Source organism: Talpa europaea (genome assembly GCF_964194135.1).
Source record: "Talpa europaea genome assembly, chromosome: 15".
Lineage (NCBI taxonomy): Eukaryota > Metazoa > Chordata > Mammalia > Eulipotyphla > Talpidae > Talpa > Talpa europaea.
Window position 1 is genome coordinate 7,474,052 of NC_140083.1, and position 26,885 is coordinate 7,500,936.

Genomic DNA, 26,885 nt, shown 5'->3' on the forward strand with positions numbered 1-26,885 from the left:
AGTGGAGGAGGTGGTGGGGGCACAGACGTTCCAGGCTCCCTGGATGCGCCCCCGCAGCTAGGTGGTGAGATTGCCCCACCTCGCACAGCTTCGTACCTGCAGAGCAGCTCGGCCGAGGGCCGCAGACCTGCCCAGGGGTGACTGGAGCCTGCAGGCTCCAGGCAAGGGCCGGGGGATGGACCAGGGGCTGTGACAGAAGCTTCTGCCATCGCCAGCCTCCAGCCAGGCCTCGACTGGCAGTGTGGGATTGTGGGGCGCCCAATGCGGGGGGGGTCACCCAGGCCAAGGAAAGAGTCAGCCTGTCTGTCCCAGGGCTTCCCAGTTCCCAGTGACATCGTAGTGGTCGGTTGGGGTGAGGAGGAAGCAGGAGTGGCCAGAGAAGACCTGTTCCTGAGTCACCCAGCTGCCCCCACACCCCCAGGCAGCAGGGCCCAGCCTTGGCTGGGTCAGCCCCATCCTCCAGGAGAAGAGAAGGGGGTAACAAGGCACCCCCAAAGCAGCCTTAACACCGAAGGAAGGAGGGAGACCCCAGCGGAGAAGGGGGACGGGGCTGCAGGGTGCCAGACCCCACACTCATAAGGCAAACAGCATGTCGTCATCTTTCTTCTGGGTCTTCTTTCGAGGGGCAGCACCGGAAGGGGGCCCTGGGGGCCCCTCGGCTGAGGGGCTGGAGAGGTTGGGCAACCGATCGGCGGCTTTGGCCCGTTCTTCCAGGAACTTGTCAAATTCTAGAGGAAGGAGAAAGAAGCTGGGCGGCCGGGCGCCGAGAGCGGGCGTGGGGGAGGGCAGGCAGGGGCTACTACCTTCACTGGTCACGCCCTTGTTCTCCTCCAGGTCGTTCCCCTGAGAAAGCAGGAAGAGGCCGAGATTAGCACTGGCTCCTGGCACGGGGCGTGGGTGGGGTGACCCGGTGGCAGACCCAGAGTGGTCCCAGCCTGGGAGCTGAAGCCTCCCCCGCTCCTGCCTCCCCACAAGAGGCTTTGGGTGTCACCTGACTTCTCAGCCTCGGACCTCTGCCTGGCAAGACTCACAGGGTTTTTGGGAAACTGGGATAGAAGGATCCACGCAGGGCGCCTGGCACAGAGCCCAAAGAAGCCTCCTGAACTCTAGTTTTCCTTCCAGTGCCAGGAGGGCCAGAGCTCATGCACGCCGGTGGTGGCGCTGGGGAGGGCCACGCTTCTGCCGCCAGATAAAACAGATGGGCCGCGCCTGACCCTGGGCAGAAGCTCAGCCTGGCCGCTTACAAAAAATCCAGCCTTGGCCTCTAGGTGCCTAGGCGCATGGTCTTTGGTCCAGAGAGGTGTGAGGAAGCCTGAAAGGGGAGGCAGAGGCTGACTGCCCCTTCCCCGCTCAGGGACCAGCGGGAGAGACTGCCTGGGTGGCTGCTTGCTCACCTCCTCCTGATCTGTGAAATGGGGTATGGGTGGTGCCTCCCCGAGAGGCCTGCTGAGCACCCTGCCTCAGGGCAGAGCTTAGGGCTCTCAGCACCCCTGCCTTCTCCCCAGTGTGTAACTCCCCCGGGACCTCATGCAGGGCAGGGGAAGCTCCTGCAGCTGCAAGGAGTGTGGATTCTGGGCCCTTCTGTAAGTTCCCAGGACGAGGCAAGTGGGTGGCAGGAGAGGGGACACTTGCAGCTGCTGAGGTGACCCTACCCGCCCTGCCCCCAGGATGGATCGCTTCCTCCGGAGGAGTAGGCCGGACCCTCTGCCTCTGGGCCGGGTGGGGCTGACTCACCACATCCGTGGACAGCCACTGCTCGATGTCCTCCATGAGGCAGGCCTGGCTGACGGGGATCTGGAAAGAAGGGCAGAGGGTGAGGCGGGGAGGGGGCAGTGCAATGGGGAACAGCGGCAGCCCCCTCACTTACACGAGGCAGCAGTCCTGCTCCACCCTCTTGAGGGTAGAGGCCCTGGCATCTCCTCCCCAAGATGTGTCCGCCCAGCTCCTGGGCCCCAGTTCTGCCCACTGTGCCAGGCAAGGGGGATGGGGTGCAGGGCCAACAGGGGAGCTTTGTGCACAGGCCCAGAGCAGGGACTAAGTGTGGGGGCGAGGGAGCATTTGAAAAAAAATGCATGAAGCCCAGGGAGGGGCCAGGCCTCAGGATGAGGGGAGGGGTTGGGGGCGGGGGGGGGGGGGCGCTAGGGCTTGTCTCCAGGCACCTCTGCAGACTCGGGGCAGAAGGGGGCGTAGACGCCAGAGTGGAGGAAGGCACCAGGTGACCAGATGAGGCCACGGCCACAGAGGCTCCTGCACAGGGCTGGGCCTTCCTTTTCTAAGGGCCCTTCAGTGGGAGGATCGCGGGGAGGCGATGACAGACCTCTGTGTCACACGGGCTGTGGCTCAGTCGCTCACGTGTGACAGGTGACATCATGTCTTTGACACTAGCCTGGCTCACCTTTAGCGAGGGTAACAGTGGTGCCTACTGTCCCTGCTGGGGGAGGGGGGGGGGCAGGGGGCGAAAGGGGATGCCGGGATCAGAGCTGAGCACAGAGCCGGCAGAGCAACGCCTGAGGAAGCCAGACACTTCGGGCGGGAGGGGAGCCAGAGACTTTCTCTACCAGCCCGTTCAGCCCCCAAGCTCTGCCCCTGGCACCTGAAGACCCCAGCAGAGCCCGGCGAAGAGCAGCAGGAGCTGCCTTCCCAGCAGCACCAGTGGCGGCCCACGCCCACTCCATAAATGGTCCACAAGTGACCACTTATGGTCACCCAGCCCAGAGCCAGGCAAAGCCCAGCCCCGTTCAGCTGTCAGAGGGCTCTCACTTCCCACTCAGAGCCAGAATAGGCCCACGGGGTGACGGAAGCAAGGCTGAGGGAGCGGGACAGTCCTAAGTGCTGGGTTGGGCCTGCAGGCCTAAGGACTGGCTGGATGAAGCCAGGATAGTCCATGCCAGGGGCCCAGCAGGTCCTTGGCTCCTCAGACACTCAGAGCACCCTCTGTTCTTTGGGTCCCTCAGGGCCCCTGCGTGCGGCAGGCGGAGCTCTCTGGTGGCTGGCCTGGCGCCTCCTCACCATGCCTTGTTTCACCATCCAGTCACTGAGGTTCTTCTCACTGCTGTCTCCTATCTGGATGAGAAAGGGACACGCTAAAGGGGGCGGAAAGGGCAGGCCAGGGCCATGGGAAGGCTGGCCTTCACCAGCAGGGACACTCCTTTCAGATAGTCCAGCCTAAGTGACCTCAGCACATGTGTGCATGATGTGTGTGCTGCACAGCTGCGTCTTCCTGTGGTGTGAACCATAATAGCCCCACAACTCTAGAGTCCTGAAGGGAGAGGTAAAGTTTTTCCTCTTTCCCAAAGGTCCCGGAGTCCCCTGGGCAATCCTGGGGGAGGTCTGGGCAACCTGGACAGCAGAGTAGGCAGTATTAGCCGGTTTGCTGGGTCCAGGAGACTCTGCCAGGTTTAGAAAATGCCCAGTGCCCTGATGCCATATCAATGGGCAAACAGGGCATTCCCTAGAACCCTGGAGCAGATTGGTGGGAAAGGGAGACCAGAGTTCTGCGACTGCTCCCCCAATCTCCCCGCCCAGAACCACCATGAAGCCTGTCACATGCTGGCCAATACCCCATATCACGGGGCTTATGAACCCCGGGGCCAAACGTTGCGGCCCATATGACTGGCACTTGATTCTACTCTGCCCTTTGCTCCTGGCATCAGTTCTGGCAGTCCAGGGGAAAAGCCATGCCACTTGCCAGGCCGGGGGAGCAGAGGCTTCCAGACACGCTTTTAAGGAAGTCGTACCCTGATCCAGACCAATGAAGTTGCTTCAACCTCTAAGCGAGCAGAGATGAAGGAGCAATAATAATTATTGCTGCTCTCCTGCAAGCAGACTTGTTTCCTCGCTGTGGCGACCTGCAGATGGTGTGGAGCCGGGGGGCCCGGGCCGCTGTCTTGTCATGCCTGAGTTGCTGTGTGGCCCCAAGCAAGCCAAAGTCTACCCCCCTCCTCCCCCTGTCACTGAGCCGGCCTGACTGCCTCCCAGCTCCCACACGGAGCCTTCTAACATGGAAATCGATCAATGTTGTCCTCTGTTCCAGGGGCCCACATATGCACCCCTGCAGCACCAAATCCATGTCCTCCTAGCTGCCTCAGGCCCTTAGGCATTGCTTCCCGCCACCTAGTCCTGCCCTGGCATCAGAGCCCTGTGCTGTCACCTGCTTCCTCTTCTGCCACCTACTTCACGTCCCTGCCTCTCCCAATTCCCCGGCTCTGCTGTCTCTGTCTCCCAAGGAGCCACTCTGTCTGTCCGCTTACTGGGACAGAAGTGGTCACTGCCTGAAAAGCATTCGGAAGCAACTTCAGGTTGGCACGTAGATGCCACTCAAGCCAGTCCAGCAATTCAGTGGCACTGAGAGAGACCTGCAGTGTCTCCCTGTGGCATCAGGGTCTGTTCTTTTGTCCCCTGCTGTGCCCCTGCAGACGCACGAGCTGTCTCCAGAGAGGCAGTGGCTGGTTCTAACTGTGCCAAGCACCTTCAACATGCCCTCTCCCGCATTCCCTCACGGACCACTGTGGGTGCTGCTAGCCCCAGAGGCTAGAAGAGGAAACCGAGGCCCAGAGGGTAGTGGCCTGACGAGGACACGCAGCAGGCGCTGGGAGCTGGGGTGGGGACAAGGCTACTGCACACAGCCCGTCTCGGAGTCAGGTCCATGCCAGCTCTAACCCTTCCTCGCTGTGAGGGTCTGAGCAGATGACTTGACTTCTCTAACTAATAGTTTCCTCCACTGAGAAACAGGACTAAAGTCGTCAGCTACGAAGGGCCAGCTGGAGAGTCAGGCAAGAGAAGGGCTGTGGCCGTGCCACACCAGTGCCCGGCATGTGTGGCTTGGGGCTGAGCGTTCCCAGCTTTCCTTCCACGCAGGCAGCGCCACAGGGCCCTGTGCTTACCGCTCCAGTACTCTGTTGCCGGGCATCCAAGGCACCAGCCAGGCTGTCTGTGGCTTGAGGGGCTTCATATTTTACCCTGAAACAGAGGTCCCCACATCCATTAGATGCTGCCCATCCCTGGCTTGCCGGCTGACGTGAGGCTGGAGTTGCTGTCTCAGGCTGCAGCGAGGCCTCCCACTCTGCAGCCTGCGGACATGGTGGAAGGAGTCTCATTTTCTGCTTCTGGGAACTGGGATGAGACAAGTGACCTGTATGAAGGGCATGGGCAAGGCTGGAGAGCTGAGGAGGTGCCACTGGCCAAAGACGAGACGGAGCTCACCAACATCCACCACCAGCTTTGGCTGGAAGAGGGCGAGGTAGCACCGATGATCCTGGGCTTGTGGAGAAGCCACATCTACGGACCTTTTTCTGAGGGGCTCCCACCACCTAGTCTCATAAATGGTGGTTCTGTATCAGGTTGCCCTGAGTGGGATGTACCATCTTGCACCTGCACAGGCAACCCCCGCCCATGTGTCAGTAGCACAGCAGGGGGTACCTGAATGTGCTCTGGTGGATGCCAGCAGCATGCAGGTGGATGGGGGAGCTGGGAGGAAATGCAAGGCTGTGTGTGTGTGTGTGTGTGTGCATGGGGGAAGGGAGCAGGACTTTGCTGGGGTTGGGGGTGAAGTCTCAGGAGGAGGAGAGACTAAACCAGCAGTGGGAGGAAACCCATGCTAACAGAGTGTAGTCTGGGGGGGACTAGGGCGTCTTTGCTGGCTGCTACAGAGGGAACCTCTAGGGCGTCTTTGCTGGCTGCTACAGCGGGGACCTCCAGGGAGGCTGACAAGCAGGAAGTGGTGCAAAGATCGGGCGATGCGGCCTGACCCAGAGGAGGTGCTTGTTCAGGGTGAAGGAGCAGCGCCACTGTGGCCGAGCTAACATGCCGGGGGAAAGGTGGATGAGGCAGGCCCAGTGCCAGGGGACAGACACCGAGGGATGCACCTTTGCACTCAAAGGGGCAGTCTGTTCTTTTCTGACGACCTCCAGCCCCTCTACTTCTTCGTCTCTCACACCCACCCAGCCCTGCAGGCCAAAGCTGGGCGCCCCCGGGGCCATGCTTGTGGGCTGAGCACACTCATGCAGGAAGCCCACCGGCCCACAGGGGCTGCAGACCCGGGCCCCCTGCCCCATGCAGGAGGGAGGAGGCCAGTCCTGAGACAGCCCCGGAGGGGCCAGTGTCAGTGCTCTCGGAAGAGAGAAAGGCACTGGGGGGAAGTGACGTGTCTTGGGGACAGTGCTGTGGAAGAAGACGAGGAAGAGGGCCTGGGTTCCCACGCAGCTGAGAGCCCCTGACTTGGCTTGCCCAGATGGCTTTGTCACTCTCCTTGGTGTGACAGGACCTGGTCAGCTGAGTGGTCAGCTGTGCCAGGTGTGGGCTAAAGCAGAAACAGAGGGGCTGATGGGCACTGGCTCCCTGTTGATTAGAGGTAGCACCGGGGACCTGTTGATTAGAGGTAGAGGGACGCATGGGCCAGATGCTGGGTTTGCAGAGAAGGATTTAGGAGCCCGGTGCACAAGGCAAATGGGAAAGCTAAAGACTAGTCAGGTGAGCAGGGCTAAAGAGCCAGCTGATGCCTGACAGGCTGGCCAGGCAGGAGAACAAAGGACAGAGGAACTGGATACGAGACACTCCTTCCCTGCTGGGCACTGCTGGGGTGGAAATCAGGTTGCAGGGTGGGCCCGCAGAACCATGACTGAGGTGGAGGTGAAGGATGTTCTTTAGGCACATCTGCCCCACCCCCAACATTTCACTCTCCCCTGCCTCTGAGTCTTTGCACATACTGTTCCTCTGGCCTGAAGCAGCCTTCCTGGTCCCCTAATTCGCTGTACAGCTCTGAGTGCCTTCTGCTGAGTCCATGCCACCTCCCCACTCAGTGCCCACATGCTGCTCCAGAACAGCACCTAGCAGCAGGCTGTGCGGACAGCACTGTTCCCAAGACTGCAGGCTCTGGAGAGCGGGCTCTGGGTGAGATTTCCTCTCTCACTCCCCAAGTGAGTGACTGCACCAGCAAGCCTCAGCCAGGCTGGGGAGCCAGGCCAGGTGCCCGCGGGTCCCAGCACGGCTAATGTGCTGCCTGCTGAGCCAATGTGCTACCTGCTTGGCCAATGTGGGCAGCAACCCTGTGAGTTGCAAGTCCTAGCATCCTCATTAGCTTCCACCTGCAGCAGCTCATGTGTCCAAACTCCATGGCAACCGTGAGCCTCGGCCCCTGGGCTTGTGACTGCAGACTTTGCTCCAGACTAAAGATGTAGCTCACAGTCCAAGGCTGGTTATGGACCCAGGCCGGTTGAATCTGCCAGATCTGACCTGGACTGGCTGGTGTGAAGTGGGGATCCTGGCCTCTGGCTGCCCACTGACAGTTGCCAGAGACACCAGAATGACCCCTCGGAAGTAGGAGGTGCATCCTTGGCTGTAAATGCTGCTTGCTCACAGCTCAGCCCGGGTCATAAAGAAAGAGCTGACAAGACCCCAAGTTGACAGCTTCCTTTGGTAAGCCTGTGTGTAGTCAGTCCTGGGAAACTGAGGAAAGGGGGCTGGCCCAAAGGACACATTGCTGCTGAAAGCACCATCCTGGAAATGGACAGTCCCCAGGGAAGCACAAAGTGCAGAGAGGCTAACCCAAGCCAGGAGACAAGGAGCTGTCTGCAAATTCCAGGTGGTGGGGACAAGTGACGTGGCGTACAGTGCACTGGGGCTGGGTTGGGCTGGAGACCCTGTGTTTTAAGACCAGAGAGTCATGGGCTCCCAAGTCAGTGGTGCCCAACATCAGCTGTCTGGTGACTGAGGCAAATGACCCAGCTGTTGAGACCTGTTACCTCATCTGATCAGGTGATAGAAGATTGGGGCACACCAATGGTCACCACTCCCACCCACCCTACCGGTGGGGCAGGTGTCTGTCTGGAGGCCACAGGGTTCTCTGGCCCCACTGGATGACGTGGGGTAGGAGTCCTGAAGGGTGCAGGCAGAGGGCGGTGTGCCAGCCAAGATGCCAGGTTCAGGGGCCCGGAGGAGGCTATTCCCTGACAGGGAGTCACCCAAACTGCAGGGACAGGGTAAGGCCAGGCCACTCACTCTTTGCGTTGGTCAGCCAGCGAGCTGCCCCGGGTCAGCGCAAACATGTCAAATTCGTCTTCCAGTCGGCCAGAAGCCTCCAGGGACTGCAGGCCAGTCCTCACGCTGCTGGAGCCCAGGTCTGTGGGGGCAGAAAGGCCACATAAAGGGTCCACCTACTGTCCTCATACACTGAGCCATGGCGCAGCTGCTCCCTGTCATGCCCGGGTTTGTTCCAGAGAAGCAACGGGGTAGAGTGGGGACAGGCCACCCACTGGCTGAGGGACGGTGGGTCCACCTTCTCCATGTGGGGATCCAGCCCTCCTGGCAGGATGAGAACAGGAAAGCTGCCTGCTCTACCTGGCAGAGAGAGGGGCTGAGCAGCAGGGAAGTGGTCCCACATGGTGTAATTGAGTTTTCAAAAAGTGCAGTTGGGATGAGTGATTCAAGTAGGATTAATTATTTCCCAGGGCTGGGCATAAAGCGGGCAACTGATGACATTAAAGCTAATCACAGCGATGGTCAGGGTGGCTGCTGGTGTACAGCAGAGCTGGCCCACGCAGCTCATTCAGCCCTGGGGCTGCCCTGTGAAGAAGGCCCGTGCCTGCCCTGCTACAGAGAAGGACAGAGGGGCGCAGGGAACTCAAGGACTGCGCAAGCCCACCCAGCAAGCCCACTGAGCATCCCTGGACCTGTGCCGCCTGCTCTGTAGGGAGCTCATGCCCTGGGGAGCTCAGGAGTTGAGGGCTGTGGGGAAGAGTCCCACTTTGGGTGTTCAATCTTGTAGTGAGCTTCAGCTGGGGATGCTGGTGAGGAAAGGCCAATGCTCTGCTGTTGGTGGTCCAGCTCCAACCGTATGACAGGAGGGCACCCCAGCGCTGCTGGGGTGCCCACAGCACCTAACGTGCCCTGGGCCAGGGCCCCGCACTGCACTTACTCATTCCCGCCAGCTGGGACGAGAGGTTGCCCGTGGCCTTGGGGTCAGGGCCCATGTCGATCAGGTCAGTTGTGGCCTCAGCTTCACCGGGAGCCTGGGGGAAAGGGCGATGCCGCTGTCATCCTGCCTGCACGCAGCCTCATCCCCTCCTGCTCCAAAGTGCCGGGGCCTGTACCCTTTGTCTAGAACCTGTCTCTAGGCCCCAGCAGCACATGAGGCATCAGAGCTTTCACCCCTGGGAGGCTGGGCAGACCCTGGGGCATCAGCTCATGCAGAGCCTAATCTACCTTAAAGGGACAGTGACAAAGTTAGAAGGGGACACTCTCTGAGCCTGTTCAGGGTCTCTGGGGAGGGCAGGGCATAGGTCTTTTTTCCCATTCCCACATTTCCATGGCCGAGTCATAGAAAGAGGTCTTTACCTTGGCGCTCTGGCCTGTCCGGAAGCGTTCAAACCTGCAAGACAGAACAGAGCTGCATTAGGGAGACAGACTAAGAGGCCCGGGAGCACAGCCCGGGCAGACTCTCCACACTGCGGGTCTCACCAGGAACTCAGCGCCCCCAGTGGGTTGACAGAGCACCCAGGTTACCCTGGAGAGATCCAGTTTATTTATGCTGTTGTTCCTGGGGAATTGTTCAAAGCACCCCTCAATTTGGATTGTCAATAGTGCTGGCCATGATCAGTGCTAAACAAACAGGAATAAACTAGAATAGAAAACAGGAATGCACAGCATGCAGTAAGGCAAGAACTGTTTTACGACTTTGCCTCAGTGATCATGGACTTGCTGGGGAACGGAGGGGCACTCTAAAGTCATTTACAAGACAATTTCCCATGCTGCTTTTGGAGCCATGTATTCCCCTCGGAGAGGCCAGGGGGCTAGAGGCGTGGAGTGGGGGGACCTTGGCCTGGGACCTGTGGGAGTCCTGGCCCTGCTGCTTATTAATGATGAATTTGGGTAAATTCACCCCTGAATTTCAATCTCCTTGTCTATTAAAAGGGGATGACAGTGGAACCTGCCTCCCCGACAAGAGGACGAAGCAATAACACTGAGTAGGAGTGGTCTATTGGGCCTGTCAACTGGGAAGGGCCAGGCAAACACAAGGCCTGATGACTGTGGTGTCAGAGGCCAGGCAGCCTTGGACCACCTCTCAGCCCACACCTCAAAATGGAACAAGTATATCTGGCAGATGGGGTGTGCAGCAGCCCAAAGCCCCGAGGATTCAGTAACTGATGAGTGTCTGTTGATGGATAAAGACACGCGATGAACATGGGGCTGGAGGAGCCCGGAGTGGCTGCTGCCTGGCTGTGGACGCCCTAAGTGCTTTCCAGGCACCAGTGCCTGGACTCTCAGGCACCCTAAGGGGTAGGCACCACCACGAATCTTGTTTTACAGGCACAAAGAAAGTGTGGGGGATGCTGGATCTTCAGGCCCAGCACCCCTTCTCCCTTCTTTTGTAATAGCACCTAAGTACTCCTCTGGGGAGCTGCTCTTCCCTATCTCCTGTGATGATGGTAGGACCACCTTCGAGGGGCCTGGTCCCTCTCCCCCTGAGGGCACAACGAAGCTGAGCCGGCGTGTCTCCTGGGGAATGACTCTTAAACAGAATGAAGCCATGTGGGCATTTACTGGTGGAGACATGTCCCTGGGGACATGGTCCCAGAGTTTATGCTCGCGAGACCCCTTAGCATCCCTGGATCTGTGCTGCCTATTCTGTTGGGAGGCCTCGCTGCTTCACTCTCCTTTGCATTCTGGAAGCTATCCAGTTAAAACAGGCTATTCGAATACATTATATTTTCTACTTAAGTTTGCCAGAAATGTTCTGTGTAACTTGCAAAGGGCCCTAATTCAACTGAAGTAACCAGGCTCCGGGTACTGGTCGATGGGCCTGCAGCAGCCGTGGTGGAATGAGGAGGACACACCAGGCCTGGCTGTGCTGGAAGCGGGGCTCCGGGCTCAGGGCTAGCTCTGGCAAGGAGAGAGGCAGTGGGTAGAGGGCTGGTGTTCGTGCCCACATGGGAGAGGACAGCTGAGGGCACCGCACTAGGTGGCTGGCCTTGTGACTGAGAAGCAGCGAGCAGGTCAGTGGTATAAACGGGACAGAGGGGAAGGGGTTAGGATGGGGCAGTGGGTGGAGGCTGGGGGAGCTGGGTGTGGGGCTACCGTTCGTGGCGCAGGAATACGTTGTTGAGATTGTCGTTGACGATGAGCAACTCCTCTGTTAGCTGCTCGTTGGCGATCCGGGGGATGAGCTCCAGGACTCGCTGCTGCATGGCCCGGCACGTCCGGTTGAGCTCCTGTGGAAGGAGGAAGAGGCCAACCACAGTCACTGGAGCCACAGCGAGTCCATCACCAATGGGTGGGCTCTGGCCTCAGAGGACGGAAGAGGTTCCAAGACTGGCTTCCAAGTCTACAGGAGAGCTTTTGGGGTTCTACGAAAGAGCACCTGTATTTCCCTTCTATGTGTTCCACATCAACATTTAACATGCAGGAGGTGGTCAACATGCTCAGCATGCTGCTGGGCTCACTCGGCTTTGTGCAGACTCCAGAATGAAGTCTGGCCGCCATCCTGACTTAGCTGAAAATCAGACTGCAAGGTGGCCGAACAAACCCCACTTCTCTGTGTGTCATGGTCTGCAACCAAGCACAAGAAATGTCTACATGATTCCAACTACTACCCACAAATCCCTATTCTGAAATTTTGGGTCATTATTCTAATTTCTTCTTTAATACTTTTTACCTTGGAGTAAAACGATTTACAGAAAAGTTGCCAAGACAGTACAGAGAGTTCCTGCAAACTGTTCACCAGTGCCTCGTGGTCTAGCGTATATTAAGATGGTCCAACAACACTATCCTATTGACTGTGTACAGGTAACACTGGCTCCGCACTACTCAGTCAACCTCAGACTACACCTGTTTTCCCACTGAGCCTTTTTCTGTTCCAGGATCCCACCCAGGAGGCCACATGGTATCAGTAAGTGTTACAGACTTAAACTTGCTTGGAGGGGTGCCAGCCTTAGCATTTTTTCATTAGTAAGACTAGGCATTGGCTGGAGAAGTGCTAGGTCACAACCTTGAGGTGCAGACAGTGGTCAGGCACTGTGCCTTATGACCACACACTTCTCCTGAGGTGTCGTTAATTCTGGTTCTTTTTAGGACTTTGTCACCCACCCCACCCTGGCCAGGCCTTCTCCTGGGATTTCCTCAGGGCCTTTAGCATGGCAGTGGGGCAGGTCTGGGTGACTTTCAACATTCTGCAGGCCATCCCCCGGGACCATCACACCTGTGGCTTTGTTCCTGCAGCCTGGCTGCCCCTCTCAAGAGCAGAAGAGCAACAGACCCTGGGTTCAAATCCCAGCTCTGCTGCTTATATTATATGACATCTTTGCCTCCGTTTGCTGACCTGGAAAATGGGGGAAAACAAGCAGGGGATAATACCCTACCTCATGGGGTAGGGAGGGGAGGGCTAAGAACAAGTGCCACGGTAGGGCCGGCTCACGGAAGCGCTGGATGCATGTGAGCTGTCACCACACCAAGCTGACCTGCCAGCTCAGCCTTCTCAGCCCCCCACAATGGCATGGCTGTGGCTTGGGACCCATGAAAACAACTGCACTACAGCTCCCCAACTCTCTCCAGCTTCTCTCATGGGTCCCAGTTAGTCTTCAGAGTCAGGAGTTCATTCAAGCCCCCGTACAGGGAGGCCCTGGGCAAGTGCATTGTGTCCTCAGCGAGGTGCAGGGCCCCAGAGAGGAGCCCGGCATGGCCCCGCCGCAGTAGCCTGAGGCCCAGCGGGATAGCAACATAGACAAGTGAATCACAACAAACAGGGTTTGAGCCTCAGGGTTTAGGTGATGCTGGGCCTTGGGGGCCCAGCTTTCTTGGTGCCTGGGTGAATGGAACTCCATGGAAAGGGAGCAATCCCCAAACACAGCCCCTTCTGCTCCAGTGCCCCCAACCCTCACAGAGGGCATGGGGCTGTGGGAATATTGCCTGACACACAGAAGGGAAAGCCCACAGCTTTGCGCCTCAGCTCCTCAGTTCCTTCATCGCAAAGTCGCAAGCTCTCTCAGGTCAGCCCATCACCCTTCCCACCCCGAGAGCTACTCTGCACCAGGCACGGGGATGAGGGTTTTACATGTTAGTTCCCCCATCAAACTTGAGTCTGCTCTGCCGATCAGAGCAGTCTTGCAGCTCAGCAAACAGGCATGAGAGGCTATTTTGTTTAAATCAGAAAATGGTAAAGTCCTGGACCCCAATCTGACAGACTCCCAAGTCCCTGGTTTTAACAGCTCTGCCATGATCAAGGAGTTCAGGGGAACTGTGACAACTGTGGCGTGGGTGGGGAAGACGTGTGAGGGAAATAAGCCACCTAGGGGTGGACAACTGCTCACCTGTAGCAGCTCAAGGTCTGCAGGCTCCACCTGGGTGGGCACCAGCTCCGTCAGCATCTCCGACATCACCCGCACATTCCCACTCACCATCTCCAGCTCGCTGCGCAGCTTCCCAATCTGAAACAACCATCGGCCTGTGAGAATGTGCCAGGGGTCTGGAGCCAATGCCGCTCACAGGGATAGAGCCCGGGGCCACCAGCCCCAGGGTGGCACCGAGCTGCTGATCTGCCACCAAGCTCACTCTAGGTGGCACTGAGAGGCCTGGGGTGGTTCTCCCCTAGCCCCCCAACTGTTCCCTCACAGAGGTAATACCAACCGTTACCATCTTCATACAAGGTAGCCTGATGTAGGGAGAGGCCAAAAGGGACGAAGCTGAGGGTGAATGAACCACGGGACTCAAAGGGACGACTCCCGCAACTCCTGGGCCCAAGGGGCAGTTAACGAGGCCCTGGAGGACAGCCCCCAGGGGTGGAGCCGCTCTGCTTCCCTCCTAGGATGACAGATGATTATCCTCTTTCCTCCTAGAATATGCGATTTCACGCTCTTTGCCTAGGGTAAGGATTTCACGCTCTCCCCTCCTCAGAGGATGGGATGTTGTCTTGCTCCTGATCTCTCTGGAGTTCCAGGCTTTTCCAGGGTTGAGTCTCAGTGCCACCCCACTTTGACTATAACTCAGATTTGGAGTTAAAGGGACGTGAGTAGTTTTTAGCAACAGAGGGGTTCCAGGTTTTCGCTTAGGGAATCACTGTTTCTTCACACAGTGAGGTGGTGAGGCCACTCATTGGGCCATGCTGTGGGGCTCTTCATTCATTGGGGCTTCAATCCCCAATGAATGCTGTGTCTACTGTCAACATCCAGGAGGATCCCAATATTGATCTGAAGAGCCCTTTGATTATGGAATAATGTCTGATGGGTCGAGCCTACATCTTGAGAAGCTGGTATATTCTAAATCATGTGACCTAGTTGATTTCAGAATGAGCTTCACTATATAAATTCACATTCCTGTAACAGTAGCTACCATCTGGTGACCAACAACTATTGCCAAACACTTCATGTATATTGCTAATTACATTTCCCCATAGTCTTACAAGGCGGGTACTGTTACCCCATTATCCCAAGTATCAAGACGACACGGGAGCACAGACACAGCTGGCACATCCACCAGGGGTCAGGGACACCTTCCAACGCCCGCAAAATGTTCGGTACCTTTGTCTATTTCATTAGCACTCCATGTACATGAGTGGAAAAATTACTGATTCCAAACCCAGGTCCATCGGGACCTCATTATAAGGAGTCTGGGATTACATCACCGCCGGCCTAGAAGTCAGCGTGTCACATGAAGGAAAGCCGAGGCGAGTCGTGTTTAGCAAGAACCTTCCACCCTCCAGATGTAATCAGTCTTACTGCACACAGATGCCAGACTTCAGGCGAACTCATTAAAATCATAACTAGATCAGATAAATTCTGGTTTATAGGGCAATTTTTACAATTGTTTATGCATTTATAATTATTTTAGTCAGATAGGAAAACTTTTCTAGGTGTATTTGTAACTCTGGGGTGATGATTTCATAACTTGCCACAAAGTCCAGAAGTTCCTCTTCCAATAGGTCGGGGTGTGACAGTTGCTTCTGTAAGTTTGTTTTCTAAACGATGCAGTGCAAGAGGCCTGTGGTGTGCGCTCGCGCATCTTGTCTTTCTCTCCAGCACATTTAGGGGATGGGATGGGTCTGAAGTTTGCAAATTGCCTCAAAAATAATCAACCCCACACCCATGTCTGAGATAGACTGAGTCCCCCCCAACACCGGTCGTGGCTGTGGAGGTCGCCCAGAGGGTGAGTTCACCAACGTCAGTGGTCTTCTCCCCGCCTGGGACGGGGAAGCTGAGGGCTGGCGCTGGGCCAGGGTGTACCTGGTCCAAAGAGGGCAGCCCTGCAAAGCTGCCACCAGCCCTGGGCAGCCCGCCCTGGGCCGCCCTCGTAATCTCCCACCACCCAGACCTCTTTGGGGCTTCTCAGGAAGCGTCACGGTGCAGTGCCGGAGTGCCAGGGTTTTGAAAAATGTTTTGTCTTGGGTAGATATTTTCTAACTGTTTTTAGCCAGAACCTCTGTTCAAACAGAATCTTACACGAGTTCATAAGCAACGACACGGGCACGGGAGCACCTCTGGGGTTGAGGGGCTGCCTGTCGGGCACTTCCTCTCCTTGGTGCTACCGAAGTGTTCCATGGAGAACACAGTGTGGGGAATGGCCAAGTGACAGGGCCAGAGCCTTCGTGGAGTCAGACCCCAACTCTCTCTGAGGAGCTGTGTGACTCTGGGCAGGTGAACTTGTCTCAGCCTCTCCTCCAAAACGGAAGGCCAGGAACTGCCCTGCAGGGTTGTGTGAGGGCAGAGCGGAGCCTCGCCATGTATGGGTATCACTGCCAACGACCCACAGGACAGTACTTGCATGGTCTAGGCATGCCGTAGGCCACGCCACAGGGCTGGGTAAAGCACTCTATGACATCTGCAGAGCCAATACCACCTAATGACCCACTTCCAGGACTTATCCTGTGGCTGAGAGAGCGTGACTGCACTGATGGACCCCGTGAGTGGGGCCAGGCCCCTGCCCTGCCGTGGCTCACCTGGGCTCACTTGCTTACCTGCTCAGGGGTCGGTGTGATGGGTGTGTCGCTGGGGAGAAGGGCAGGGGAAGGCACAGGGACAGAGTGCTGATTGGAGTCCCCTTGATGACTGGCGTCGGTGCCCACAGCATTCTGTCCCGATGTTGTCTCCGAGCTGAATACAGTCTACAGGGCCAAAACCAGGGACAGTGAGGCCAGAAAGGTGCAGATGGTCAGGGCCAACAGAAAGTAGCTGCAGAAAGTCGCTCTGCTGGTTACTGCTGCCTCCCCTCCAACTGCCACCCAACCAGTTGGGCTCCTTACCCTTTGGGGCGTGTGGATGGGCGACAGCATGTCCAGGTCAGTCATCGGGAACTCCAGGCCCTTCCTCCGCAGGTCCTCGTAAACAGTGACCACGCCTGTCAGATCGGGAGAGCTGCGGAACGCGTCAGCCCAGGACTGAGAGGGGACAAGGGGACACGGCCAGTAACCACTGCTCACTGCTGCCCTGCAGCCCACCGCCCCACAGCAGAAGTTCCTTCCCTGAGCTGCTGGTCCTCTGACTGCCTCACATGGACAGCCCATTCCTCTGCAGGGTCCACAGCTGACAAACACCCTGTGCCCCTTGTCAGAGGCTGACTGAGTAGGTCCCAAACAAGACGCAGGGGAAAGCGAACAGGACTAGCAGCAACAGCAGCCCCGCTCACCTGGATGAGGTTGAGCACCTTGTCGTGCACGACGGTCGGGGGGTTGTTCTTGGGCAGGATGGTCCTCACCAGCACGCCCTCCACGAAGTCCTGGCTGGCCACCAGCACGTGGAAGCGGTGCCCACAGTTCTTGACACAGGTTTCTAAGACCTGGGGGCCGTGAGGGGCCTGTGAGCACCATCAGAGGGAGGGGGTGGCCAGGACCTCCACCCTCACGCCTGCTTATGTCCCAGAAGGGAGCTGAGCAGAGGACGGGGATTTCTGAAGTGACATCTCGCAACACAAGTGACCTCAGTGCCCACTGAATCCTGTCCAGATGTTGTTTGTGAGTAGCGCCCAGGCAAGAGGGTGCTCCCGTGGAAACCAGAGGGAACTTTCTAGCAAACGGTGGCCCTACAGCCTGAGAAAAAGGCACTAAAAGTCCCTTCCCACTCCTCACTCCTCGTCCCCACTAACCTGCAGCGGCCCTTGCCTTTCAGTTTATCAGGCTTCACCAGATGTAAATGCTGACGTGGGGCTGGACAGAGTGCTCTCATCCCCACTCCCCACACAAAGCCGCCCCAGCAGCTGGGATGCCCACTCGTACCCAGGTCTTCTGATGTGGATAAGGATTTCCTCAACCACCGGCATTTGCTTTATGCTCATTTCTCAGGGAGTCCGGGGGCCAGTCAACACCCAACTCTGTTTCTGCTGGTCTCCCCCAGGGGTGCTGGGCTCACCTTCTATGTCACCTGGCAGGGCCTGTGGCCCAGGTTTCCCATGCCAGGAGGCCAGAGAGCATGGTCCCCACTCCATGTCTGCCAGCAATGTAGACAGGACAGTACCTGCCCCCCCAACTGTTCCTTTCCAGTCTTGGAAGAGGAGACCCAGGGTGGCTGGGAGCCCTGATGGGCCTGAGGGGAGGTCACTCTGACTGACTGTGGTCCCAACTGCAGATAGATGGATGGACAGACGGGGCACTCACCGTGAGAGCCAGCATCACCTCGTGGAAGTTCTTATTCCCCACGATTCTCTTCTTCACTGCTCGGAAGGCATCTTTGGGACTGGGCAGAAAGACAGAAGGAAGGATGGGCTGAGGAATGGAAGCAGCTCATCCACCCGGTGGCTGCCCGCAGGCCAGCTGGATCTCCCTGGCGGAGACTGAAGGGTGGAGCTGATTCTGCTCCAGCTGCAGATCCTGGTGTTCAGCTTGGAGGCCTGGTCTGGCTGGTCCTCGCCACAGGCTGGGGTCGGTGTCACACCCATCCCACCTTCCCTGGCTTTTCCTTAGGACGATGGCCCCACAGGCCTTCTCTGTCTCCTCACAGTGTTGGATTTATGGCTGGAAGACTCCAGAAGAGCTTTGCCTTTGAGGACTAAGACCCAGAGAGGCAACGCGACTGACCCAAGGGCACACAGCTGGTCATGCTCAGGAGCCAATTCCTCCCCCACACCACGGACCTAGCAGGGCTCCCTGCGCCAAGCCTGCATGTGACCTGTGCACCGGCAGTGCTGGGCAGGCTCTGATTAGCCTCTCGCTTCTGCTTCACTTTCACTGCTCTGCTGTGACTCCCTGACCCTCTCTGCTGGTTCACATCTTAAGGAAATGAAAGTCTGCTCTGGCTCACTGAGAAAAGGGGGCGTCTCTAACACAGCTCAGCCCACAGAACACAGCATGGTGCTGAGAGGCCAGCTGCCTGGGCGACATCCGAGGCAGAGCCAGTGGGCTGGGCAGCTGGGAGGCCATGGGGCTGGCCCATCCGGGGGCCAGCAGCATGCCCTGTGGCTCTGCATTTGCCTTCTCCGGCCCGGTCCATCTGATGAGAGGCTGGATGAGATCCCGGGTCCAATATACTTAAAATGCTGCACTCCTGCCTGGGGGTGGCGCTCAACTGACCTGTGGGGCCCCTCCCAACACCAGGGCCCTTACCCTTCCTCGGTCTCATTGATGATGTCACAGATCTCCATGTTGAGGGCCCAGTCCTCGCTCTGCAGGGCGCCATCGGTAGCTTTCTCTGCGGAGAAGACACCACAGTCACAAAGGTGGGGAGGGTCCCAGGGGGATATACTCTAAAAGTGAGGTGCGGGTGTGTGGCGCAGGGGTACAGAGAGGGGAGAAGCGGGGAAGACAACACTGCAATCTGGGTCAGGTGCTATGTTAACGGTTTGACCAACACTGTCCTGTGGTGCCACTTAATCCTCCAGCAGGCACGTGGGGCGGGGCACCATGGTCCCCTGGCGGCTGAGGAGGCCGAGGCTCAGCGTGCCAGACGGATGAGTGGGGCAGGACCCGTGGGTCTGGCCTCAGGCTGCTTGTTTTCACACGACAACACGGAGATAGTACTCAACTGTGCACAGTTCCCCCGGGGCGGGCGACGCACAGTGGACCCCCAGCCCTCCCAGCGCTACTTCCTCTGGAGATCGGAGGAAGAAGGTTACAGTGGGGGCCAACATTTTGTGGTTCAAAGAATGAGACCCTGGTGTCCTGACGCTGGCTCCAGACTGGCTCCAGGCGTGAAGCGCTGGCACACCTGCTGGCACAGCATGCGGCTCTGTCATCTGCCAAGAGTGCTGGGCGGACCAGGCACGAGAACTCACTATTCCGCGTGCTCGTACAGCCACCTGCTCTCTCGTCCACATCCAAAGGATGACTGAGTCTTGGGGGTCAGGGGGGATTCTTTCATCCCCAGTTCATGGGGATGGCGGGGGTGCCGGGAGGCAGGCTGATCCCTCCCTCACCGAACAGTTACTGATGTGCAGGCTGTGCCAGATGGAGTGCCAGATGGAATGTGGACCAGGCACTCACGGTCTCTGTCCTAGGAGCCCAGAGAAGTGGAGGCACACTCGCAGCCAGGCCTGTCTGGAGGGGCAGCCCCCACATGGGCGGGGCCCTCTCCTAGACAGCCAGGCAGGCCTGTCTGCAGGGCAACGCCTGGGCTGGGCCGCAGAGTCAACAACCTAAATTGCGGCTTTCGTGACTTTGGTTGTGAACTGGGCCTGACTTCAGTTCCACCTTGGGCTCCGCCTTGGATCCTCTGGTCAGAGAGATGCCAGGGTGGTCAGGACACATGCCAGCTAGCTGAGGCATCCACATACAGTCCCACAGCAGGGCAATTGGCTCCACCTCTGAGATGACGGCTGGGGGAGGGGGCAGGGGCTGACAGATGGGCTCTTCCTCCCATGATTATATACAAAGTGTGGCTTCTTTACGCCACCCTCCCCACCCTTGGGGACCCACGCTCCCACTTAGCCACACAGAAGCAGAGCCAAGCAAGTGCTCCCCTGAGCAGAGGGAGCTGGGCCCTACTTTGCAGGGTTGAGGGGTGGGGGGCAGCAGTGGCTAACCAACCAAAAGAACCTGCTCCTCCAGAAGTGACAGCTCAGCGGCCCCCAGTCACAAGGGCCAGAACATCAGGGCCATCCCCCTCCTGGCTACAGAGACTCCACCAGACTCCTGCAGGTGCCACTCCGGACTCTCTGAGTTACCCAGTTCCTTCTCTCCCCACCCTCTGCCATTGCCCCTGCCGGCCATCACCTCCCCCTCACAGAGCACCGCCTCAGTTCCCCCTCCCCCGCAGCCGTTCTATGTGCTGCTTGGCATGAACTTTCCAAAACTTGAAAGTGACCATGCCCCTCCTGTGCCCAGAGGCGTTTTCTGGCCCTCGGCCTGGCCCACACGCCTTTCCACTATAGTAGGCCTCTGCTTTTAGAAGCAAAACTGGCTTTCGTCCTCCTACCCGACAAGGACAGTGGCCCCACAGACCTTCTCCGTTCTCCTCACGGTGTTGGATTTATGGTCTCAGGAGTGTCTCACTCCTGAGGACACTGAGGCAGGGAGAGGGCACACTGCAGCGAGGCTGGAGCACTGCTGACACTGCTGCCCAGTCTCTTAGTCAGGCACTCTGCTCTGTCCTCCTGGCCCCGACGCCACTAGCAAGCCTCTCAGCAGTTCCTCCTCTCATGACCCCCGGAGACTCCTGAAAAGATAGGCTCCCTCTTCTCCTGGGGGAGAGAGCATCACGGAGGTGGAGGGGTTTTGGTTGTGAGGAATGGTAAGCAGGCTGTTAAGGGGCACCGGCATCTTGTTAAGGCAGAGGAATGGCATCCCAGGGGCCAAGGTGGGTATGGAGGGTTCTGGAGACAGTCTGATGCCTGAGCAGAGCCATTCAGAGGATGGAGGCTTTGGGCGAAGCATGGATAAGGGCTGGTTTCAGTCAGAGTCAACAAAGGAGGGAGGCAGAAGAGACTCACAAGAGCCTGAGCAACTGCAGTGGAAGGAGGCCAGGACGGGCGCCGTGGCTGTCTCTGCCGGCTCCCCTCCCGTCTGCCGGGCAGAGGGCAGGACCTCCTTCAACATTTCACGGGGAAAGCGAGGATCCATTAAGGGCGGAAATCCAGACCCACAAGAATCTGGAGATATTTGCTTTGGTTTTGTTTGAACCACAAGTAACTTGGCTTGCCATGTCAGGAAGGAGAGCACGAACACTGACGATGGTTACCAGTTCTAGCAGAATGAAAAGTGACTTCCCGACTTCTGAGCTGTTGGCGGTGACCTTGAAAGCCCAGGGTAGCAGTTCTGCTCGTGTCCCAGCTGCTGAGGAAGCCAGGCCTGCACACCTCCACCTGCCACCAGGCTGCAGGGCTATGGTCTAAAGCAGGTGGTTCTGTGGACTTGGGTCACTGGGCCCCTGTCTGTCTGTCCAGTAGCCTTTCCTCTCTGCGTTGGGGCAGACACAGCATGTTGGCATTGGCACAGAATTTGGAGAGTGGGATGAGTCTGGCCCCGCCTGCTAACTGGGATTCCAAGGGCAGAGATCCAAGCCCCTGGATTCACATCTTATCTTCTAAGCAGATAAGACCCCTCCCACCCCCTCCCCGCCTCACGTGACACTGACTGTGCTCCAGGACTGGGACTTGGTTGACAGAATGAAGAGTGGTCACTATAGACTCCAGCTCCAGCCCCTGCTCCCACTCTGTTCCTCCTGGGGGGCAGTGGAGCTGGATGCTAATGTCCCTTTGGCCCCCACAGGCCTTTCTTCTCTCAGTCAGGTGACAGGTCACAGAGGAGGACACTGATGCTGAACACCTCACCACCCCCGCTGTCTCCACACTCACCAGGGACTCAGTCTGCATTGGGCACAGTCCTTGGCACCCCACTTAGCTCAGTCACCCCCCACCACTCCCATCTCACAACCCAAAGACAGAGGCTGAATAAACTCAGGGGCACAGAGAGGTCAGTGATTTGCCCAGGGTCACACAGCCTGTAGGCTGCAGAGCAGGTTTAAGCCCAAATACTCCCGGTTCCTCCATGTTAGTGCCCCTCCAAATCAGCCCCCTTTGTCACGCAGGCCCTGGGGAGACATCAGTGAGCAGGTCTGCCCCTGGGAAGTTTACAGTCCATTGGGAGGGCACAGACACAGGGACTCCACAAAATGTAACCGTGCCCTGACTGACAGGTCTGTGGAGAAGACCGTGCTGTGCTGGTGGCTGTGCTGGTGCAGAAGAGGACAGGCGCTCCCGGGACAGCCCGATCTGCCCTCTGGGGGGACGAAGAGCATTGTTCAGCGCGGTAGACAGCTGCCCCTCTGCTCGCGTTCAGTGCTGCGCCCCCGTCCCCATCCCGCGTGGAGACTAATCTTCATGTTTCACTGATCGTGGCGCCACGTCCCGCCGTGAGCCCTTTGAGACTGTTTTCTTACTGATGATGACCCGCCAGAGCTCAGCTGGTGGCTTTTCTTTGCATTCCACCATCCTGGACTCAAAGGAATGTGGTCTGTGATGGGACTGCCAACCCCGGCAGACCGTGCCCCCGGAGCCCGAGGCCAGTCTGGGGCAGGGTCCCCCGTGCAGGGCCCAGGAGAGGAGGTAGCTGACAGTGACAGAAAAGTCACGACGTGCTGTACCCATCAGGGGCCCGCAGGCCCCCTTGAGAGTCTCTCCCTAACCAGCGCCCCAGCAGTGGCTCCTGCACATACATATTCTTTTTGGACCACATTTACTGAATGCCTTGTTTTCACGCTAAAAGGCACCTACCCACACCCTCAAAGGAACCCCAGTTAGCCTTTGTGATTTCTTTCTAGTCTTAACTGTTTTCAGACTTAAATCCTATTGAGCACCTTTTAGAGACTGCAACATTTATGAATGAAACGACAGGATGCTTGGAATCTGCTGTAAGTAATACCCCCTCTTTTCCTCACCCACTCCCTCCCACCCACCATCTGCCTTCAGCCCCTGCCCCGTGTCCTCCTATCCCTTCTCTATGCCTTTACCCCGCCATCTAATCTCCCCGTCACACACTCTGAGCACCTATTGTTTGTCCACTCCCATGCCAGGTGCTAGAGGCAAAGATGAACACCAGACCTCCGCTCTGGAGGAGGTGCTCCAGCACCAGGAGAGCTGCTATGACTGAGGCCAGCCCAGAGTGCTGTGTGAGCTGCACGAAGAGGGTGATCACCCACAGAGGGAGCCTGGAAGGCGTCAGGGAGGAGGTGGCATCTGAGCTGAGTGTGCAGCAGGAGTTGCCAGGTCAGAGAACGTAGGGGAGGGACATACTGGTAGAGGATCAGCTTTTGCCCAGTGGATGAATCAGTGATGAGTCACCAAGGAAGACGGGAAGAGGACTGGGGAGAACTGTGAGCTGACAGAGGGAAAAAAGCCTGTGCTGAGGCAGGGACAGGTCCAGGAGCCTGGAGGAGGCTGAAGGTCCCAGAGAGGAAAGAGGGGTTGATCTCAGGAACGAATGCCCTGGCCCAGGACATTGTCCTCAGCACTGGAGAGGGAATCAGGCCCCGAGCCCCAGCAACACCTGCAGGGGCAGCCTCATCCCGGTCTGCCTAGCTGCCCCTCCCCTCTTCTTTACCGGCCCCACTCCCTCTGCCATGGCCTGGTTCAGAAGTCAGCAGGAGATAGTTCTGACCCCCAGGGAGTAAAGGATATCTAGTCCCTTTACTGTGGGCAGCAGATGGACAGTGTCCCTTCCGGGATGCAGAGGCCTGGCCCGGGAGAGGAAAGCCTCTGCACCCTTTCTCCTGCCTGCCCCGCAAATGGAAACATGGTGCCTGGAGCTTAAGCCCAGGACAGAAGGTCAACATACTAAGGACAGAGAAAGAAAGGGCTGGTGTTGAGCTGACATCACCGAGCTGCCAACCCCAGCCTGAAACTGCGCAACCTAAGACTGTGCTAGGGAAGCCATGTGCCTGCACCAATGCACCCAACTACCGCGCCTCTCTGGGTACCGAATTCCAGCCGCCCTGGCTCCTCAGACCTGTGCTACAGACAGGCTCTGCCTAGACCCCAAACTACACCAAAGCCCCCACTTCCTCTTCCCACCAGCTCAGGCCTTGTGACCGTGCCATGTCAACTAGTCCTTCTAGGAAGATGCCCCTTCTGCCTCTGCACCTGAGCCCCTGCTCCGAAGCCCAGCTCAAGGGCAGGTCTTCAAGGAGTCTGCCCTGAACCCTCGGAGGGCTGCGCTTCACTCGCTTGGCCATCGCACTGGCAGGACCACAGCTGTAAGCCCTGTCTAGTGAACTTGCTAAAGCAACCTACAGAACTGGTTTCTTTGTTTCTTTCTGTCTCTTCCACTAGGCTGTGGGCTCAAGGGTGGAAATTACAGCTGATGAATGGCCATATCCTCCACAGCAGACAGGGCCCACTGTGATGAAGCTACAGCACTCACACATGCTGGCTGAATAACTGAACTGAGGGCTGAGGCCATAGTCTCGAGGACAATAAACTTTATTGTTTATAACACTTTAATTTAAATGAAATGCCCCGGAGCCCTCATTGATTTCTTACTAGCTGTGGTGTAGAAATCCTCATCTTTCCTCCAATTGGCAGTCCTTTGAATATTTTTTAAAAAGGATCATGTCCGTCCCTAATCCATCCTCCACAGGAGCATCCTTGTTCCCGAGACCACACCCTCTGGACATGATCTCTAGCGGCTTCGCCATCCCCATCTGTAAGCAGCGTGGGAACGCGCGCCTCTGCCCATGCTGGCTGGCGTACCTGGGCCAGCACAGCCTGTCGTACTGAAAGTCACCAGCCCATTAGCCTTCTTAGTGTCCCAGTTCTGGCTACTCAATCATATGTGGCGGTCTCTTGGGGAGCTCCTGGGGAGGTCCTGCTCTCCTGCTATGGGAGTCAGAAACAGTGGCAGGGGGCCGCCTTCACCTGCGCTTCCAGCGAGGTGGGGACAAGTGTGAGGACGAGGCAGACATGGGAGGAGAGGAACACAGAAAGAGCCACGAAGACATTCATTCTAGATGGGTTTTCTCCATGTTAATGCGAGTCTCGTTTTCACTCAAAAGGAAAACCAGCATGTTCCTCTCAATTCTAAGGGGAAGCAACGAGGTGGACACACATAAATCCTGACTTGAGCATTTACTAGCTGTGAGACCCCGAGTGAATGCCTTAACCTCAGTGCCTCTGTTTCTCCTCTGCAGAAGGGGGCTACCCAAAGCACTCAGCTTCCAGAGCCACAGAGGGGGAAACGAGAGAATGCACCCCAGCACATGGCATTCTACCCAGCACAGAGCAAGCACCACAACTGTTTGAAAATTTCAGGTACTCCAACAAGACAGATTTTTAAATTATATATATGATGAAGCCATTTATCTTTCAGCCAGCATATTGCCTTGAAGTCTATTTTTTAAAAATATTTATTTATTTATTCATACAAGCACTGGGTACAGTCAGAAGCGCAGGAGGGTGAGAGGATTCACCAGAGCCAGAGCGGGGAGCAGAATAGGCGGACAGATGGAGGACACTGCTGAGGGGAGCAGTGGGCACGGCAGGAGAGGTCTGCTGTGCCACGTGGGACCCTCACTGGAGGCCGGGGGATTGAGCCGGCGCTGCAGAGGCTGTGGGCAGCTGGGCAGCTTCGCAGCCCAGGCTCAACTGCTGCGCCACCAGGGAGGCCCTTGAAGCCTATTTTCTAAGTGAGCAACTCTTTCCAGACCTGGCATGGAAAGTTCCAGCAGTTTCCTAAGTTGCTAGGCAGTCCTTCCTCAAAAACCCTAGTGCCACTCCCTTGCTATTTTGGAACCACAGGCCTCAAGAGGAACTCTAAATGCCTTACAGAAGGTATTACTTCTGCAACCCACAATTTTAAAGCCAAAGTAACTAACTATAGTACCTAACTGATAAAAACTTCAGTTGGGGGCGGTGCGGGAGGTGTGCTGTTGACAAGTCCAGGTAAGAGGAAGCTTGGTGGGGACATGGCGCGTGAGGGCAGATGAGACATTCTTTTTGCCTCCCCCTCTTGTGAATGTTGGAGGCGCTTCAGTCAGCCCTAAGGCTCCCCCAGCCCTTCTCTCTCTGCGTCTCCCATCTCCATGTATCGAGAGAGGTTTGTTTTAAGGGACTGACTCAGGCCATGGTGGAGGCTGACCAAGTTCAGACTCTGTAAGGTAGGCCGGCAGCCTGGGACCCAGGGGACAGACACAGCTGGAGTCACATCTACAGGCAGAGTTCCCTCTTCTGGGGAGTGAGGCCTTCAAGGCATTGGATGAGGCCCACCCACACTAGCAGAGTCATCTGCTCTACTCCAGGTCCACTCATTAGCCTCATCTCTCCCAGATACCTTGAGAAGAATGTTTTACCAAACATCTGGGTGCCAGGTTGACACTTAAAGCTCTGCCACCGCCACCCCACCCCCAGCATAAAGCTAACCACTCTGGGTTTACACAGCAGCCACTGAGTCCCAGGGCAAGTTAGGGTTAATTAGGCAGCTTTAAGCACAGTGCAGGCAGGGACTTGGAGAGTTAAAAAAGGCTTCTGAGATAAGGGCAGAGAAATTCAAGAGGGCTAATGAGGGCAGTAAATTTTAAGGCTAAAATTTAAGGCTAATTGGGATGGGACAGGGGAGTTAAAAAGAAAAACTATACGGGGCCTCCCCGGTGGCGCAGCGGTTGAGCGCTGGGCTGTGAGGCTGCCCGCAGTCTCTGCAGCGCCAGTTCGATCCCCGGCTGCTCCCCGGCCACCGGAGGAGGGTCCCACATGGCACGCAGACCTCTCCTGCCGCCCGCTGCTCCCCTCAGCAGTGTACTTCGGTCCTTCTGCCTGCTCTGCTCCCCGCTCCAGCTCTGGTGAATTCTCTCACCCCCCTGCGCTTCTGACTGTACCCAGTGCTTGTATAAATAAATAAATAAATCTTTAAAACAAACAAACAAACAAAAAAAAACTATACGGTAAGAGGGCCTCCCCGGTGGCGCAGCGGTTGAGCGCTGGGTTGCGAGGCTGCCCGCGGCCTCAGCGGCGCCGGTTCAATCCCCGGCTGCTCCCCGGCCACCGGAGGAGGG

The 26,885-nt window shown here is 57.3% G+C and overlaps 1 protein-coding gene across 3 annotated transcripts in view; it reads right to left on the reverse strand.

The window, feature by feature from the left end:
* Window positions 1–536: 536 nt before the first annotated feature.
* The window catches only part of TOM1 (target of myb1 membrane trafficking protein), a gene marked incomplete at its 5' end in the record, with an annotated part of 33,185 nt that continues 6,836 nt past the window's right edge, over window positions 537–26,885 (reverse strand). Inside the window, 14 exons of one of the 3 annotated variants that reach the window (XM_084256452.1) lie at window positions 537–728; window positions 804–843; window positions 1,735–1,794; window positions 4,884–4,959; window positions 7,996–8,116; window positions 8,912–9,005; window positions 9,331–9,364; window positions 11,071–11,204; window positions 13,299–13,415; window positions 15,938–16,084; window positions 16,223–16,357; window positions 16,606–16,755; window positions 17,570–17,648; window positions 18,515–18,599. In XM_084256452.1, coding sequence (XP_084112578.1) covers window positions 574–728; window positions 804–843; window positions 1,735–1,794; window positions 4,884–4,959; window positions 7,996–8,116; window positions 8,912–9,005; window positions 9,331–9,364; window positions 11,071–11,204; window positions 13,299–13,415; window positions 15,938–16,084; window positions 16,223–16,357; window positions 16,606–16,755; window positions 17,570–17,648; window positions 18,515–18,599 — 1,427 coding nt within the window. In that variant the 3' untranslated portion in view covers window positions 537–573. Of the gene's footprint in view, window positions 729–800; window positions 844–1,734; window positions 1,795–4,883; window positions 4,960–7,995; window positions 8,117–8,911; window positions 9,006–9,330; window positions 9,365–11,070; window positions 11,205–13,298; window positions 13,416–15,937; window positions 16,085–16,222; window positions 16,358–16,605; window positions 16,756–17,569; window positions 17,649–18,514; window positions 18,600–26,885 lie in introns of all 3 variants that reach the window. The other 2 variants (XM_084256451.1, XM_084256453.1) reach the window with 2 other exon arrangements.